This window comes from Salvelinus fontinalis, chromosome 6 (assembly GCF_029448725.1).
Source record: "Salvelinus fontinalis isolate EN_2023a chromosome 6, ASM2944872v1, whole genome shotgun sequence".
NCBI lineage: Eukaryota > Metazoa > Chordata > Actinopteri > Salmoniformes > Salmonidae > Salvelinus > Salvelinus fontinalis.
The window spans coordinates 78,300,193-78,319,839 of NC_074670.1; the positions used below are offsets into that span (position 1 = coordinate 78,300,193).

Below are 19,647 nucleotides of genomic sequence, written 5' to 3' on the forward strand. Positions count from 1 at the left end.
GAAATGCTTGTAATTATACTTCAGTATTCCATGGTAATATCTGACAAAAATATCTAGACACTGAAGCAGCAAACTTTGTGAAAAATAATAATTTTAATTAATTTGTGTCATTCTCAAAACTTTTGGCCACGACTGTACAATGTAGAATATTGTAAAAATAAAGAAAAACCCTTGTTCTAAAACTTATGTATATATATTTGTTTTAAGTACACAAATACGAACCATCGTACACCATGATCATACCACATCCCTTCCTCAGTTTTCCCTCAACAAGGGGAAGGCAGTTCTCTCTTACAGGGGTGGAACATTGTCACAGGACGGAGCGAGATGCAGCTTTAAATAAATGAAAAGGTGTGTTTGAGTAGCCTGTCTCTGTCGCACTCAGCCTATTCGTACTCACCAAGTGTATTGGCTGGATGCACTATGAAGTGGTAATGCTTCTCTCTCTCTCTCTTTCTCTCTCTTTCCTCTGTCTGTCAGTGTGCGTACGTTTTGACTTTCCCTCTCATCCCTTTACACTCTCTTATCTCTGTACACTTGGCTTTGCAGCGGCCCTCATCCCTTTACACTCTCTTATCTCTGTACACTTGGCTTTGCAGCAGTCCTCATCCCTTTACACTCTCTTATCTCTGTACACTTGGCTTTGCAGCAGTCCTCATCCCTTTACACTCTCTTATCTCTGTACACTTGGCTTTGCAGCGGTCCTCATCCCTTTACACTCTCTTATCTCTGTACACTTGGCTTTGCAGCAGTCCTCATCCCTTTACACTCTCTTATCTCTGTACACTTGGCTTTGCAGCGGCCCTCATTCCTTTACACTGTCTTATCTCTGTACACTTGGCTTTGCAGCGGCCCTCATCCCTTTACAATCTCTTATCTCTGTATACTTGGCTTTGCAGCGGTCCTCATCCCTTTACACTGTCTTATCTCTGTATACTTGGCTTTGCAGCGATCCTCATCCCTTTACACTCTCGTATCTCTGTATACTTGGCTTTGCAGCGGCCCTCATCCCTTTACACTCTCTTATCTCTGTACACTTGGCTTTGCAGCGGTCCTCATCCCTTTACACTCTCTTATCTCTGTACACTTGGCTTTGCAGCGGTCCTCATCCCATTACATTCTCTTATCTCTGTACTCCTTTCTTCATCACGCTTTGAAAGTCTTATGAAATGTGATTTTAGTTGGATAGAGCTTCCTTTAAATAACTTGTATTTTTGTGTAATCATGTGTATCTTAAATACAGACTCAGAAGCTTCAAACTTAATAAGAAAACAATTTGACTATTTCTAAATTTCTAAATCAGAATTTCATAAGACTTTCAAGAAAGACAATCATAAAATACCGTGTTACAAGTACACAGCATATGAAGAGGATGGGAACGTTTGAATAACTCAGAAATGGATTAATAACCCACGAGGCCACCGCCCTGGCGCAGAGGGTTAATGATCTGGCTGCAGATTCCAGGTTGAAACCCACATATTCTTAAAACATATTTAAAAAAATGTATGAAATTGAGGCTCAGATAAACTCTATTAAAAGAGAATTACATTTACATTTAAGTCATTTAGCAGACGCTCTTATCCAGAGCGACTTACAAATTGGTGCATTCACCTTATGACATCCAGTGGAACAGCCACTTTACAATAGTGCATCTAAATCTTTTAAGGGGGGAGGGGGGGGGGGGTCAGAAGGATTGCTTTATCCTATCCTAGGTATTCCTTAAAGAGGTGGGGTAGAGATGATGTCTTTATTTCATCCAGATATATAAATCCAATCAGAAATTCCTAATTTTGACTAACTGTAAAAAATAAATAAACATTGTGTAAAAATTGACTTTCAACTATTAAAAACGCACCTGATATATTTCCTTCTTTGAGACGCTTGATATGGTCCCCTCTGGCTGATTTTTTAAAAAATCTGAAAAGCAAAAGTGATCCTAACCCATTCATAGATGCCAACTGCTTTAGCGCCTATTGACGATAGTATCTTCTGGTCGGGGGAATTTTGTTAAGATCCCTGCGTTTTAAGGGTCATCTTTATGGCCCTTAAAACACATCTTTATGACCCTTAAAACACATCGTTATGACCCTTAAAACGCATCTTTATGACCCTTAAAACGCATCACTTGCGGTACGATTTTGGAAACATAAGGAAAGTATCTTCCATATTAGCAAGAAATGATTTTCAGAAAAACAAAAGGGTAAATTACTGCACATCTTTACAGGGTTAGTGTTTCCACACGGCCATATCTCCATGTTACAGAAGACATAGACTACCTGTGCTAATTAGCTATCTAACGTGCTCTGAACACCGGTGTGTAAACTAACTGGGGAGGAAGTGTAGTTCAACTGGAGACACACATAGCTTGTGGATCTATGCTAACCTGCTACAGTTTAATAAAGGTTAAATAAAAATAAATTTTTTATTTGAAAGATTATTTTGAAAAGATAAGGTGGATATCAGCATTTGTTTCAACGACTATTGACGTTTATAAACGTTAAAAACACAGCGTCGGAATTGCAGTTGACAATGGAGCCAATCGTGGGCGAATGTCACCGCTGAGAACCTGACATACGAAGAAGAAGGGTTTTCGAGAGCTAAAGTGATCCAAGATCAACACTCATAGTCTTAGATACCTTGTAAACATGGGCCCAGAAGTAAGTCTTAGATACCTTGTAAACATGGGCCCAGAAGTAAGTCTTAGATACCTTGCAAACATGGGCCCAGAAGTAAGTCTTAGATACCTTGTAAACATGGGCCCAGAAGTAAGCAGATCAAGAGGGAGGCTGAAGTGACGGTGAATAACAGTTACCAGTATTTCCCCGGGTTATGGCTAAGAAGGCTAAAAAGAAAGGGTGGATTTTTGCTGATTGACCATACTGCCATGGCGACCATACTGCCATGGCGACCATACTGCCAAAATAAGATATAAGAGCTTCCCTGGTGGTGCAGAATATTAAAGACCTGGTTTAGGAACCAAACTATATACAGGTTCAAACCCCACATGTACAGATTGTCAATATATGTCTTTGAATCACCTATAATAAAGTTCTCTAATGTGAATTTCCGTTAAATCTGGAGAGAGACATAACTGGGATGTTTTCCAATCTGCTTTAAGGAGCTACACATTTGCATACTGAGAATGTTGTGGTAATATTAGGTCAAACTTAAATATAACATATTCTAAATGTTCTTGAAATGCTCTGAGGACCTCGAAGACGAGATGAAATGTATATTGCGTGAACCTCAATGATATATTTTGTTAAACCTAAAGCAAATATGCTATGAACGTTGTTTAATCGGCATTTCATTCTTACGACATCAAGGAAATGTCCTGTGTAACCTACAGTAACTTAAACATTGTATGAATGTCATCACAACTAAGCATATTTTGTATTTTGGAAACATATCTCTTGTAATGTACCCACACTGTTCCGACAACCTATCGAAATGTTCTGGGAACATTTGAAGAACTCAGAAAGGCTGTTCTGTCAACATTGTAACATCTAAGGAATGTTTTGTGCACCCTGACGTCAGCACCACTTGACTGTTTTAGTGTTATTGGGAACCTATCGCTTGTCATATCCGCACAATGTTCCCACAATCTAAAGAAATGTTTTAGGATTTTTTTAATGTTGCAACATTAGAATGTATTTTTTTTTCAACCTAATAGAAACATTGTAATGATCAGCACAACTAGACAGTTTTTTTGTGTGTTTTGGAAACATATCTAGTTGTCATGTCCACACGTTCCCACAACCTAACAAAACATTCTGGGAACTTTTTAAAGAACTGACTAAATGTGTTCTGGGAATGGTCTTGTAACATCAGGTGAATGTTTTTTTTGCATCCTAAAAGAAACAATGTAGAATCATCCGCTCAACTGGGCCGTTTTTGTGTTTCGGGAACATTGTTGTCCCCACAATGTTCTCACCAGACTGTTCCCTCAACCTAATAAAACATTCTGGGAACAGATTACATTTTTTTTCTGGGAATGTTCCTGCAACATCAGGCTAATGTTTTATACAAACATTCTATAATTATAATGTAACCATGACTGGACAGTTTTTGTTTTATGAGAACATTTGCAGCAACCCAACGAATGTTCTGGGAACTTTCACTGAACCAATTTGGGTTTGCTGGGTAGCCAGCTGGAGGCTCAGCTCACCATGGTAACAACTGAAGGAAGCAGTTAAATATCATTTCTCTTTTTTAAATATTAATGACATTTTGTATTCTGGTAGGCCTACTTCTCCCAACACATGGTAGTTTATTTAGTAGAATTAATCAATTGCATCATATTGTAAGTGCATGTGTGCACTTTGCAGTTATCTTTGCCACATCAAACATGATAATGATGATGATGATAGACATCAGATTTATTTATAAAAAATAAAATAAAAAGGTGTACATTCACCCTCTTTTCGCCCCAATTTCGTGTCAAATGGCAGTCATTTGTCAGTGTGTGGTGACAGACTCTTGATATCTACTCTGCCATTTGTCAGTGTGTGGTGACAGACTCTTGATATCTACTCTGCCATTTGTCAGTGTGTGGTGACTGACTCTTGATATCTACTCTGCCATTTGTCAGTGTGTGGTGACTGACTCTTGATATCTACTCTGCCATTTGTCAGTGTGTGGTGACTGACCTGTCTAGGTGTCTATCTACTCTGCCATTTGTCAGTGTGTGGTGACTGACTCTTGATATCTACTCTGCCATTTGTCAGTGTGTGGTGACTGACTCTTGATATCTACTCTGCCATTTGTCAGTGTGTGGTGACTGACTCTTGATATCTACTCTGCCATTTGTCAGTGTGTGGTGACTGACCTGTCTAGGTGTCTATCTACTCTGTCATTTGTCAGTGTGTGGTGACTGACCTGTCTAGGTGTCTATCTACTCTGTCATTTGTCAGTGTGTGGTGACTGACCTGTCTAGGTGTCTATCTACTCTGTCATTTGTCAGTGTGTGGTGACTGACCTGTCTAGGTGTCTATCTACTCTGCCATTTGTCAGTGTGTGGTGACTGACTCTTGATATCTACTCTGCCATTTGTCAGTGTGTGGTGACAGACTCTTGATATCTACTCTGCCATTTGTCAGTGTGTGGTGACTGACCTGTCTAGGTGTCTATCTACTCTGCCATTTGTCAGTGTGTGGTGACAGACTCTTGATATCTACTCTGCCATTTGTCAGTGTGTGGTGACTGACCTGTCTAGGTGTCTATCTACTCTGTCGTCAGGTAGTCGTCAGGTAGTCGTCAGGTAGTCGTCAGGTAGTCGTCAGCACTATAAAAGTGATAACAACACGAACCCCAGTGAGGAGAGAAAAAACATTAGAGACTGGGCTCTGGATTGTTATTGGCTGAGAAGGAAGCGTGCGTCAGCTTGTTGTCGTTGCTTGGCGAGGGAGAAATCATACTGGACAGATTATAGACTACATCCCCGTGGAAGGAAAAGGAGCGGACATACACAGGTCCCTCTCACTGTCACGATGCGGGGCATGCAGGAGAGTCTGTGGGTCCTACCTCTGATACTACTGGGGCTGTTACAGCAATGGGCTGCAGGCGACTCATTCAGTCAGGTAATTCCTGCTGTAAATGGATGAATATATAATATAGCCTAGTTATATTACGATTGATACAATATAATTTCCTTAGAAAATATGGTTGGGATAACTAAATTGCGACACAGGCTAATCTTTTACATGTGTCATATTTGCTTTATCGTTTCGGTGGAGTAAAATATTATTCTGTTTATTTCACAATCCAGTGCTTGTTGTTCAAATAGAAATAATCAATCTGGGGACAAAACTAAATATTTACCTATCCTTGGAGCTTTAATCAGAACAACAGTTTTCAGCTGTTCTAACATAATTGCAAAAGGGTTTTCTAATGATTAATTAGCATTTTATAATGATAAACTTGGATTAGCTAACACAACGTGCCATTGGAACACAGGAGTGATGGTTGCTGATAATGGGCCTATGTACGCCTATTCCATAAAAAATCTGCCGTTTCCAGCTACAATAGTCATTTACAACATTAACAATGTCTACACTGTATTTCTGATCAATTTAATGTTATTTTAATGGGCAAAAAATTAGCTTTTCTTTCAAAAACAAGGACATTTCTAAGTGACCCCAAACTTTTGAACGGTAGTGTAAATTTTCTAGCTTTTTTGCAAATGCAACAAATTTCGATGTGAAAACTGAAATGGTTAATTTATTTATTTTTAGTAGATGCTCTTATTCAGAGATTTAAAGTAGTGAGTGGATACATTTTCAAACTACGCCTCCATAGAAATCAAACCCACAACTCTAGCATGGCAAACATCTGGCTCTACCAACTGAGCCACGTCATCACATCACAAACTACTTGATGTCTCAATGTACTCCATTACTGTATTGGTGTTTTATCTCCATGGTGATAGAAAGTCTACAGGTACAAACCTAGATGACCAGCCTATGTACAATACAGTAATGTACATTTACATGAAGTGGTTTGTAAGGATTGTAAATTAAAACGGCACAAAAAGTGGTTATTTGATCAAGAAAAATATTTAGTTTGATGTGGATGTTTTGTGTTTTTGGTTTAAAAATAGTTTTGGTTTATTTCATTCAATTTCTGAGTTTTGTGTATTTATTCATTGTATTTTCATCTTAAAATACCTGATTTCTTCTTATCCCTTGCGCAAATAGCCTACAGCTGTGTCTGTCCAGAGCTCACTCTGGCAGGGAAACTCTGAGGGCCCAGAATAGTTGATACAACGTTACAAGTTCATTGTTGATACAACGTTACAAGTTCCTTCCCCCACAGATCGGTAGAAATGTTAAGATGAATTGTAAATTGACACTCCACATGAAAAAGGGTTGCCGACTCCTGGTGTAGCCTATTACCCACACCTTCGGGAGCATCATGGCAGGTGGGGGGAGGAGGAGGGTTGGGAATATATATTTTTTGTTCTGGTTATCTTGATCTCTTGCTCCCTCTTTGAGTCATTTGTGTGTCGTAATTATTTAATCAAACAGTGTGCTTAAAGCAGATGTGTCCAATTCAATCCATAGAGGGCCAAGTGTCTGCAGGTTTTCACTTTTCCCTTGTAGTTGATTGATGAATTAAGGTGCCTGATTAGTAAAGAACGCCCATCACCTGGTTGTCTAGGTATTAGTAAGGAACTCCCCTCGCCTGGTCATCTAGGTCTTAATTGAAAGGAAAAAACCATAACCAGCAGACACTAGCCCCTCGGAATTAGATTAACACCTCTGGCTTAAAGCATCAGACAAGCTCAGTGCATGTAGTTGATTTTATTAAAAACACATAGGGTGTGTCTATACATAGGGTGTGTCTACACATAGGGTGTGTCTACACATAGGGTGTGTCTATATATGGAAAAATACACGTTTACAAATTTAGACCAATCAACTGGTTGAAAGAACAGACGACTCTCGGTTGACCAAGATGTATTTTAAGCGGGGACAGCCCTAGACAGATAAATACACATGATTTATTATGTCAAACAAGGAGAATAATAGTGCTTACATTCTTGGTCTACAAGACTAGAGTGGTAGACATCACTATTGGATGTCATTGATTAGTTTAGATTTTTGTTGAAGATTGAAAACCGGGTCTACATGCATTTGGCCTATTTTCTGAGACTAACAGCTGATAGCACCACAAAAAAAAGCACATGCATAAATATACACTAGAGAATATGCATAAATGTTTAAACGTGTGTGTGTGTTGATCTTCAGGTGTGTGACCCATCAAAAGATGGCACCATCTATAACTACAATGCTAAGACCCTGAATGGGAGTCGTTCAGTCTCCCTCAGTGAGTACATAGGGAAGACCGTCCTCTTCGTCAACGTAGCTTCTTACTGAGGACTCACCTTCCAGTACCTGGGTAAGACTGTCTGGCTTAAGACTAACAGTATAACAGTAGGCTAACAGTTGAATTAGCTAACAGTAGGCTGACAGTTGAGTTAGCTAACAGTAGGCTAACAGGAGAGTTAGCTAACAGTAGACTAGCCCCACGCTTAAGCTTGATCGATATACCGTTGGTATGATTATTATATATTTTTTTTTTTATATATTATTTTTTGTACTTTTACCCCTTATTTCTCCCCAATTTTGTGATATCAAATTGGTAGTTACACTCTTGTCTCATCGCTGAAACTCCCCTATGGAGAGGAGAGGCGAAGGTCGAGAGCCACGCGTCCTCAGAAACACAACACTGCCAAGCCGCTTTGCTTCTTGACACATTAACCCGGAAGCCAGCCACACTAATGTGTCAGAGGAAACACCGTCCAACTGATGACCGAAGTCAGCTTGCAGGTGCCCGGCCCGCCACAAGGAGTCACTAGAGCACGATGGGAGAAGGAAATCCCGTCCGGCCAAACCCTTACCTAACACAGACGACACTGCGCCAATTGTGCGCTGCCTCATGGGTCTCCCGGTCACGGCCTGCCGTGACACAGCCTGGGATCGAACCCGGGGCTGTAGTGAAGCCTTAGACCGCTGCGCCTCTCGGGAGGCCCGCACAGTGTGATTTTCAATACGTTTTATTGTGGGGGGGGGGGGGGGGTGTCTGCGTGCTACACCAATGCTTATTACTAAGAAGTCTAAGATGTGTCAAATAAATGACATCAGGGCTCCCGCTATGCATTTGGTTAACTAACTTGCTGGCTAAATGGCTAGAGGTCAAGATTCTTGGTTACAGCAGAGACGTTCAACCCCCTCCTGGAACAAGATCCCTGTTGCCTATTTTTTTTATTTTTTTTATAGCGCCGCTTCTGTACACATTCGGTATACCCTGGTATGGTACAGAGACGGTATGAACATCTGGATACAGCCCAACCTTACCCACACTTAGGTTATCCTCAAAACCCCACAACCTGATTCCTTGTAAATCCATCTTACAATGAGCAGGTCCATGCATAGACTAACAGACTTGACTGACTGACAGGCCTAGATTCAACCAGATCAAGCGTTATCCGGCGTTAGCTGACACCCACATAACTAATGTTTTGGCAGTGACGGAGGTGGAACTGCATTGGAGCTGTCAAATCAGTGAGCAGCTGTTCTTGTGATCATTGTCAGGAAGCCACACCCACCTCACTTGAGTTTGCAGTCAGAAGGAGGAAGTGTAGGCTATATAGAAATAATGACGCTCACATAGAAATTCTCATTATTTTGTTTCATGATTTTTCTATCAGCCTAAAGGAGGTGTAGATTACATCTCACATTCCGGTGTTGACTTGTAAACAAAGGCTGCATGAGATTTCTGTGAATGCAACTCCGTGCAGCCAATGGGAAAGTCCACTTTAGGTATAATGCCCGGGGGTCGCTTTTGGATTTGACAGCTCTAACGCAGTTCCAACTCCGACATGACAAAACAACCCACGCTGTAGTTGTCGGCTAAAGCGGATCTGATTGAATGAAACCCGTAAAGCACTCTTCAACAAAGAGAAAGAGGCTAGTCCATATGTGACGCGACGAGGAAGAACTATAGTGTACGTCCTACTTAATGTACGTTGTTTTGAAAGCTGATTTTGTCCTCAATTTACCCAAGGGTTTATTATGTTGTTATTGTTCAACCTTTAATCCATCTGTGTGTGTGTGTGTGTGTGTGTGTGTGTGTGTGTGTGTGTGTGTGTGTGTGTGTGTGTGTGTGTGTGTGTGTGTGTGTGTGTGTGTGTGTGTGTGTGTGTGTGTGTGTGTGTGTGTGTTTTCTAATCAGAGTTGAATGCACTACACAAGGAGATGAAGGATTATGGGTTCACCATTCTCGGGTTCCCCTCCAATCAGTTTGGAAAACAGGAGCCAGGAGACAATCATGAGATTCTGGCCTCTCTAAAGTAAGTATTGTTTGTCTCAGAGATCCGTTAACATGAAAAAAAACGTACGTCATTAAACGGACAGATTATGATGGGGTAATTGTATATTATGCTAATTAGATTTATGCTGGGGCGCAGACATCGACCTTAGGGGGTAAAACAGACATAGTGGTGTAATGTATACGATATACATCACCAACGTTTTATTACATAGGGGAAATAAACCTGAAACTTGAAACTAATCCAATTGTCCCGAATGCAGGGAACAAGACAGCAATACTTCTGTCAATCAATAGAGCTTCTTTTAGTATGGAAAAGAACATCTAAGGAACGATATACAAATCCCTGAGGTATAAACCCACTCTGGGAAACATATACAAATCCCTGAGGTATAAACCCAATCTGGGAAACATATACAAATCCCTGAGGTATAAACCCAATCTGGGAAACATATACAACATTCCTATGGGATCTGGTCCCTCTGGCCCACCTTAGATTCTCTCCCTCTGGCCCACCTTAGACTCTCTCCCTCTGGCCCACCTTAGACTCTCTCCCTCTGGCCCACCTTAGACTCTACTCCTGGCCAGCTTAAACCCCATGTACACCAGACTAGAAACCCTGGTTTCACCAGCGTCTGCCTTCAGTATATTTGGCTTTATAACCTGGGCTGTTAACCTCTGGTGAAAGCAGAGTTTGTATGTATAAGAGGCTTAACAGTGTTGTGGTTCGTGTTCGTGTCACATAGTCTGTCTATCTAGGGCAATAGCTCAGTGAGTGAGGCTCCCTTTAAAAAGGTCCGTTAAGTGGCTCAAAAGCATGTCTAGGCAATGTCCCAAATGGCACCCTATTCCCTAAATAGTGCACTACTTTTGACCAGAGCCTCATGGGGCCTGGTCAAAAGTAACACACTATATAGGGAATAGATTGCCATTTGGGAAGCACACCAGTGATAAGCGTATCTATCTCTCCTTGGGTTCCAGGCATGTCCGACCAGGAAATGGATTCGTTCCAAACTTCCTGCTTTTCCAGAGGGGGGATGTGAACGGAGACACAGAACAAGGAGTCTACACTTTCCTCAAAGTAAGCAAGTGATTAGGGTTGAAAAAATGTGGACACACACCCAAAATGTCCTGGTTTTACAGAAATCCTGGTTAGACGATTCCTGGAATCATAAGGAACCAGGACTTGTGGAAAACTGGAACATTTGGGGAAATTTACCAGAATTCTGCCATCCTTCAGGTGATGGCTGTTGTCATCCTAGTGTACAGCGGGTCAATAACCCTTTCTGGGCGACTTACTTCCCACTATAATCCTGACTGAATTCTTGGACAGATACTGTGGAAGTGACAGTTGGCAAAATCACCCTGTAACAGATATGCAACTGGGTTACACAGAGTGAAACACACCATGTAAACTACACTACATACTGGGTCTGGTCTCCTTACTATGTCATGTTGTGACAGAGTGAAACACACCATGTAAACTGCACTACATACTGGGGCTGGTCTCCTTACTATGTCATGTTGTGACAGAGTGAAACACACCATGTAAACTACACTACATACTGGGGCTGGTCTCCTTACTATGTCATGTTGTGACAGAGTGAAACACACCATGTAAACTACACTACATACTGGGGCTGGTCCCCTTACTATGTCATCATGACATTCAGGGGGGGCTATTGGGTGCACACCTAATAGGCTTATTAGTAAAGACGTGTCATTTAACAGTAAAAATGTATGACATTTTAATGTGACATGAACACAACCAGTTATGTTTTCATCTGATTGTCAAACAAATGACGTCAAAAAGTAGGCTACCTGCAGCTGTACATGTTTGTCCACTCCAAAATAATTACAGCATATAAACAGTGCACTGTGCATTTACAATATTACTATGTTTTACCTTTATTTAACGAGGCAAGTCAGTTAAGAACAAATTCTTATTATCAATGACGGCCTAGGAACAGTGGGTTAACTGCCTTGTTCAGGGGCAGAACGACAGATTTGTACCTTGTCGGCTCGGGGATTTGAACTTGCAACCTTTCGGTTATTAGCCCAAAGCTCTAACCACTTGGATACCCTGCCGCCCCCGCATGCGCCATTTGATGAATGGAAATAGACACCTGTTAAAAACAGTGTAATGACATCCGGTGATTGTCACGAGGCAGACTACAGTAGGTGTATCACGGATGCCAAGGGAAGCAATGCTTCCCCAAAAATGTAAAAAAATATATTTCTTCATTATTTTCCTTCAATTAGCAAGTGGCTGGATCTACAGTTGAAGTCAGGAAGTTTACATACACGTTTTTCAACCACTCCACAAATTGCTTGTTAACAAACTATAGTTTTGGCAAGTCGGTTAGGACATCTACTTTGCGCATGACACAAGTCATTTTTCAAACCATTGTTTACAGACAGATTATTTCACTTATTCACTTTTCACTGTATCACAATTCCAGTGGGTCAGAAGTTACACTAAGTTGACTGTGCCTTTAAATAGCTTGGAAAACTCCAGAAAATTATGTCATGGCTTTAGAAGCTTCTGATAGGCTAATTAACATCATTCGAGTCAATTGGAGGTGTACCTGTGGATGTATTTCAAGGCCTACCTTCAAACTCAGTGCCTCTTTGCATGACATCGTGGGAAAATCAAAATTAATCAGCCAAGACCTCAGAAGAAAAAATTGTAGACCTACACAAGTCTGGTTCATCCTTGGGCGCAATTTCCAAATGCCTGAAGGTACCACGTTCATCTGTACAAACAATAGTACGCAAGTATAAACACCGTGGGAACACGCAGCCGTCATCCTGCTCAGGAAGGAGACGCGTTCTGTCTACTAGAGATGAACGTACTTTGTTGCGGAAAATGCAAATCAATCCCAGAACAACAGCAAAGGACCTTGTGAAGATGCTGGAGGACACAAGTACAAAAGTATCTATATCCACAGTAAAACGAGTCTTATATCGACATAACCTGAAAGGCCACTCAGCAAGGAAGAAAGAAGCCACTGCTCCAAAACCGCCATAAAAAAAGCCAGACTACGATTTGCAATTGCACATGGGTACAAAGATCGTACTTTTTGAAGAAATGTCCTCTGGTCTGATGAAACAAAAATAGAACTGTTTGGCCATAATGACCATCGTTATGTTTGGAGGAAAAAGGGGGAGGCTTGCAAGCCGACGAGCACCATCCTAACCATGAAGCAGAGGGGTGGCAGCATCATGTTGTGGGGGTGCTTTGCTGCAGGAGGGACTGGTGCACTTCACAAAATAGATGGCATCACGAGGAAGGAAAATGATGTGGATATATTGAAGCAACATCTCATGACATCAGTCAGGAATTTAAAGCTTGGTCGCAAATGGGTCTTCCAAATGGACAATGACCCCAATCATACTTCCAAAGTTGTGGCAAAATGGCTTAAGGACAACAAAGTCAAGGTATTGGAGTGGCCCTCACAAAGCCCTGACCTCAATCATATAGAACATTTGTGGGCAGAACTGAAAAAGCGTGTGCGAGCAAGGAGGCCTACAAACCTGACTCAATTACACCAGCTTTGCCAGGAGGAATGGACCAAAATTCACCCAACTTATTGTGGGAAGCTTGTGGAAGGCTACCCGAAGCGTTTGACCCAAGTTAAACAATTTAAAGGCAATGCTACCAAATACAAATTGAGTGTATGTAAACTTCTGACCCACTGGGAATGTGATGAAAGAAATAAAAGCTGAAATAAATCATTCTCTCTGCTATTATTCTGACATTTCACATTCTTAAAATAAAGTGGTGATCCTAACTGACCTAAGACAGGGAATTTTTACTTGGATTAAATGTCAGGAATTGTGAAAAACTGAGTTTAAAATGTATCTGGATAAGGTGTATGTAAACCTCCGACTTCAACTGCATATCACATGAGAAAGCATCTGAGTGAGCGAAACAGCACCCCTCTGTCTCTGTATTTGTAGCCCATGTATCTGATGCTGTCTGGCCAAAACGGGTATGACATGGGATCCTTACTGTAGCTCCCATAAAATCCTTATGAGAGGACAACACAACCTGCCTAACCCTAGTTCTAACCCTGCCTTCTAAAACTGTTCTAACCCTGTAACCCTGCCTTCTAAAACGGTTCTAACCATGCCTTCTAAAACTAACTGTTCTAACCCTGCCTTCTAAAACTAACTGTTCTAACCCTGCCTTCTAAAACTAACTGTTCTAACCCTGCCTTCTAAAACTAACTGTTCTAACCCTGCCTTCTAAAACGGTTCTAACCCTGCCTTCTAAAACTAACTGTTCTAACCCTGCCTTCTAAAACAAACTGTTCTAAACCTGCCTTCTAAAACTAACTGTTCTAACCCTGCCTTCTAAAACTAACTGTTCTAAACCTGCCTTCTAAAACTAACTGTTCTAACCCTGCCTTTAAAACTAACTGTTCTAACCCTGCCTTCTAAAACTAACTGTTTTAATCCTGCCTTCTAGAACTGTTTTAACCCATTATTCTAGAACAGTTCTAACCCTGTCTTCTAGAACTGTTCTAACCCTATAATCCTGTCTTCTAGAACTCCTGCCCACCGGTAGGGGACAGCTTTGGGAACCCCACCAGCAGGCTGTTCTGGGAGCCCCTGAAGATGAACGACATCAAGTGGAACTTTGAGAAGTTCCTGGTCGGACCGGACGGAAAGCCCGTGATGAGGTGGTTCCCCCGGGTCACAGTGTCTGAGGTTCGGATGGACATCATCAAATACTTCAATCAACTCTTATCCCAGTCCACCCAGCAGAACATTGACTAAGGTTTTACTGTGGTTGTGTCCCAAATGTACAGTATTCCCTATATAGTGCATTACTGGAAATTCATTACATGAGGAATAGGGTGTCATTTGCAACTCAGCCTGTGTTGTCATCAGGGCTGGGGTCAATTCCATTTCAGTTGAGTAAATTCCTGAATTGAAATGGGATTCATTCCATCCCCGATATGCTGGATTAGACTTTTTTAAAATAGATTTATTAGAGATCGCCTCTTTAGATACATGAAGTCACAGTTTCCAGGGTTCAGATTAAACTTCTTTCTGGACTAAAAAGCCCTTTCAATTTGAAATCCTCCAATGACCATGCTTCACATTATAATTTCAGGCTTAATCTGGATCAGGAGAACCAAAATGGTCCAACAACACTTCCCCCCCCATCCTTTTCAACCCCCCTCCCCTTGTAAAAAGCAGACATATGTAGAGTAAAAAGCAGACATATGTAGAGTAGAAGGTGTAGAAATCAGTTGATGGTGGTACTGGGTACGGGTTGTAGGTCATAAAGGAGGTGGCATGTTGTATGAAGGTGAGGCTTGAAAACAGTGATTCTGTGGTGCCAAGCCTGAGTTCTAGGGTCCAGGCCAGTCCTTCAGTGCATTCAGGCTGGGCCTGGTAACCCTGGGAGCCATACTACCTCCTCGTCCTACCAGCCAGACCAGACGCCTGGTTACCCACTGCTGCTGCCCGACTAATTCATGTCAATAAATCACATCAATGCAACATGGAGCGTGGTGCCAGCTTCTTCCTGTAAACGATGATGCCCTGGTGTGTGGCCACTCACATGCTTTTACAAAACGTCCAGGTCAACAATGGTTTGTTAAGAGAATCTGTCCTTTTAAAGTTGAAAAACAAAAACTTAAAAATGAAAATAAACACCAGAGTAAAATGTACAAAGACATTTAGGATATGTTTATTAAGCCAGTCAAATACAAAACATCTCATCACATCAGTAAATGTGCTTTTGCCTCCTGCAAAACTCCAGAACTACAAACCAGAAAAAGGACAACCGTCAAGAGGAAAACAAAGCATTACTTTCAAAGTGCAATTCAACCTTTAAAACGTCACCATTCAACTATCGGACCCATTCTGGAATCTGTCTTTGAAAAGAAAAGACTGTTCCAACTATTTACAGTGAACATTGTGAATTAAACACCCATCTTTTACCAGCAGTCTGAATGAAACAAAACACAATAAGGATAATACGATACATATGTCAACCCTATATAGCTTTGAGTTATTGGTTTGATTCAGGAGACACAGAACATTAGTTCACCACCAAATCAAAGCACACATCAGGAGGATTGGAGCTCTAGGGGTAGTGACCAATCCCCCCCCCAAAAAACCAACCCCTTGCCACCTAAACTCCAGACACTAGTCGAGATAAAACATTGGAAAGGTATAAGCAATATGGTAACAATAAATCCACCTTGTCGTACAATGGAGTTTTTATTGTTGCCATTGTGTCAACACCGATCCAATCCTCTCAGATCAACAGAAGTACCTGAGGTAAAAAGGTACACGGCTGGGAATTCAAACCGGCTCTATTGACATTGTCACAAAGGTTCACAGGACTGTCGGATAGATACTGTAGATAGATCGGCGTTAGTATGGAGCTGCTGGTCTTAGAGGGGCATTGAGACAGAAGCCAGCAATGGGACCCACATGGCACCCTATTCCCTATATAGTGCACTTCTTTTAACCAGAGCTGGGAGCAAGAGTAGTGCACTATACAGGGGATAGTGTGCCATTTGGGCAGCAGTCCCTGTCTGGCGGAGGTGGTTTATCACTGGGCTGTTACTGAGGTAATGGCTAGCTGACTGAACCTTAGGGGTTAGTCGAGTCTCAGTTTTAAAAGCTTCATTTCCTCGCCTCCGACTGATGCAAAAAGGACATGACTGACAGGTTAAAGCAATATGACGGAGACCAATTGTACCCTGTTAACGCGATATAAATTCACATATTAATGCACTTACAGCGCCTATACTGACCATACTGCTAGCGGAGCGCTCAGGCAGGCTAACGTTTAAAGTAACCAGAACAGGCACTACACATTACAGTAGTAATATCTAACTGTCAGCAGTAGGGAAGGAAACGAGACCAGGAAAGGAAGCCATTCAAGACTATTGTGACAAAGCCTGGGTACACTACGACCAATGACCCAATCCTCCAGACATGACTGGACAGCTTTGTGGGTAAATATGTTGAGGACGTGTAAATATATATATATTGGAATCGATGATCAAATATTTAACCCAATGAAATCAAAGCAAAAGGTGCTGCATTGAAATGACATTGGTCATTTTTGGCCAATCAGGTGCTCTTGTGAGGGTGTGTGTGTAACGAACATACGATGTCAATAGCTACAATATATTGGGAGTACACTAACATAGAAATAACAGCATTACTAAAGACAAGTGATTTACATTTAGTCAATGCAACCATCAAAACAGTAGATTATAAATAAATGATCAATAATAACCACAGCCATGTTTTTTTGGCATGATAATACCAGCTAAATTCACTTCCCAAGTTTGATGTATTATAACGATCACTTTATGAACAGTTACACTCATAGTACAGTTCTAGAACACCAATGGTACTGAAAAACAAAGAAAAACCACGGTTACGCTTCTATGATTCCAATTCCAAGGCAATTTATCTATATAATTATATATCGTTGGAATGAATACAAGTAGAATTGGATGTTACTGACATGGGAGAATGGACCCCTTAACCCTACAAGAAACAAAACAGCTTTGTAAATAAAAAAATCCAAATAATAATTATAATATTTGCAGTGGGATGATCGTCAACAGCTGATAATCACATAGGTATATTGTTTTAATATTACATTTCGATAAATTTAAACCTATTACACAAAATGACTTCAGTTCCTGCATAGAATCATATAAAGCAGATATTGAATCTCCCCAAAAATAATATGAGGTTAAAAAAAAGAAACACATCTAAATGGTAATATTGATGTATTATAATTCTGAAGAGCGAAAACAGTGTTTGTCTCACAAGTAGGCTTATAAAAAGGCAAGTATCAACAACATTACAACAGGATATCTACAGTTCAGTAGGAAAATTATAGTTCAAATCACACCGGGTCAACTGAAAACTGATTCATGCTTCTACCACCCAGCTGGCTCCATGGTGAGGCAACGAAAGAACGAACGGTGGAGAGGCCCTTAGTGCTTTCCAGGGTCAATATTCTGTCGCTCTCTTTTTACAAACCCAGTTGCTGTGGACTGATCTATAGACAGAGTAGAGGAAAACGTTTAACATCTCACTGATCACACAATCAGCCACTCAGAGAACAAAAGAAAAAGCGAGAGAGAATGAGAAAGCAAAAGAGACCATTTGTGAATGGATGAGAGACAGAAAAAAAAAAGTGAGAGATTTGCAAAAAATTAAATATGTTTTCCTGGTAGGGTTGCAAAATTCTGGGAACTTTCCCAACCAGAAATCCTGGTTGGAGGAATCAGGATTTCCTGCTTATGTATCCTTATTCCGGGTGATCTTCAAACCAGGTGTGAAGGTAAATTGTTTGTGCGTTTATAATAACCAATTCGACTGGGTTCATGCAAGTGACTGATTGATCGTGCGTGGGAGGAATCCTCACTATCAGTATCTGCAACTTGGCAGTACGCACAGAACATTGTTTTGAGAACGGAAAGGGATATCTCAGATTCAAGCCTCGTGAGGTATTGGTCGGTCACATGCATGAAGCAAATGTTAATGATGACTTATTATAAATAATGCATTAGCTAAAATCAATCAAATATAACTTGTCTGTGTAAGCAGTACAGTGGTTCTTCCTTTAAAAGTTTTGAGCTTATGCTGTGACTGTTTGTGGTAAATTGCGTAATTCTGGCAACAACGGCTGACACTTCCATAACGGGCCATAGAATAGTGCAGCACCTCGCAATCTGTGCTGCAGTACGATGCAACTTTTAAAAGGAAGAACCACAGTATATACACAGTGCTTTCGGAATGGATTCAGACCCCTTCATTTCCCCACATTTTCTAAAATTGATAAAAATGGTTTTTTTTACCCTCAAATTTACACACAATACCCCATAATGACAAAGCAAAAACTTGAGACTTCTTGGATATGACGCTACAAGCTTGGCACACCTGTATTTGGGGAGTTTCTCCCATTCTTCTCTCTGCAGATCCTCTCGTGCTCTGTCGGATTGGATAGGAAGCGTCGCTGCACAGCTATTTTCTGGTCTCTCCAGAGGTTTTTGATCGAGGTCAAGTCCGGGCTCTGGCTGGGCCACTCAAGGACATTGAGACTTGTCCCGAAGCCAGTCCTGCATTGTCTTGGCTGTGTGCTTAGGGTCGTTGTTCTGTTGGAGCAGGTTTTATTCAAGGATCTCTGTACTTTGCTCCATTCATCTTTCCCTTGATCCTGACTAGTCTCCCAGTCCCTGCTGCTGAAAAACATCCCCACAGCATGATGCGGCTACCACCATGCTTCACTGTAGGGATGATGCCAGGTTTCCTCCAGACGTGACGCGTGGCATCCAGGCCAAGTAGTTCAATCTTGGTTTCATCAGACCAGAGAATCTTGTTTCTCATTGTCTAAGAGTCCTTTAGGTGCCTTTTGGCAAACTCCAAGTGGGCTGTCATGTGCCTTTTACTGAGGAGTGGCTTCCGTCTGGCCACTCAACCATAAAAGCCTGATTGGTGGACTGCTGCAGAGATGGTTGTCCTTCTGGAAGGTTCTCCCATCTCCACAGAAGAACTTTGGATCTCTGTCAGAGTGACCATCGGGTTCTTGGTCACTTCCCTGACCAAGGCCCGTCTCCCCCGATTGTTCAGTTTGGCCAGCTCTCGGAAAAGCCTTGGTGGTTACAAACCTCTTCCATTTAGGAACGATGGCGGCCACTGTGTTCTTGGGGACCTTAAATACTTCAGAAATGTTTTGGTACCCTTCCCCAGATCTGTTCCTCGACAGAATCCTGTCTCGGAGCTCTACAGGCAATTCCTTCGACCTCATGACTTGGT

General features: G+C 41.4%; 1 protein-coding gene and 1 pseudogene across 8 annotated transcripts in view; one reads left to right on the top strand and one right to left on the bottom strand.

Annotated features, from left to right (window-relative positions):
- The first annotated feature begins 5,362 nt into the window (after positions 1 to 5,362).
- Positions 5,363 to 15,348, top strand: LOC129858505 (glutathione peroxidase 3-like; annotated as a pseudogene).
- Positions 15,349 to 15,516: 168 nt separating this feature from the next.
- Positions 15,517 to 19,647, bottom strand: part of tnip1 (TNFAIP3 interacting protein 1) — a 39,339-nt gene continuing 35,208 nt past the window's right edge. For all 8 annotated transcript variants that reach the window (XM_055927791.1, XM_055927790.1, XM_055927789.1 and 5 more), the window contains one exon: positions 15,517 to 17,887. In XM_055927791.1, coding sequence (XP_055783766.1) covers positions 17,823 to 17,887 — 65 coding nt within the window. In that variant the 3' untranslated portion in view covers positions 15,517 to 17,822. The remainder of the gene's footprint in view (positions 17,888 to 19,647) is intronic.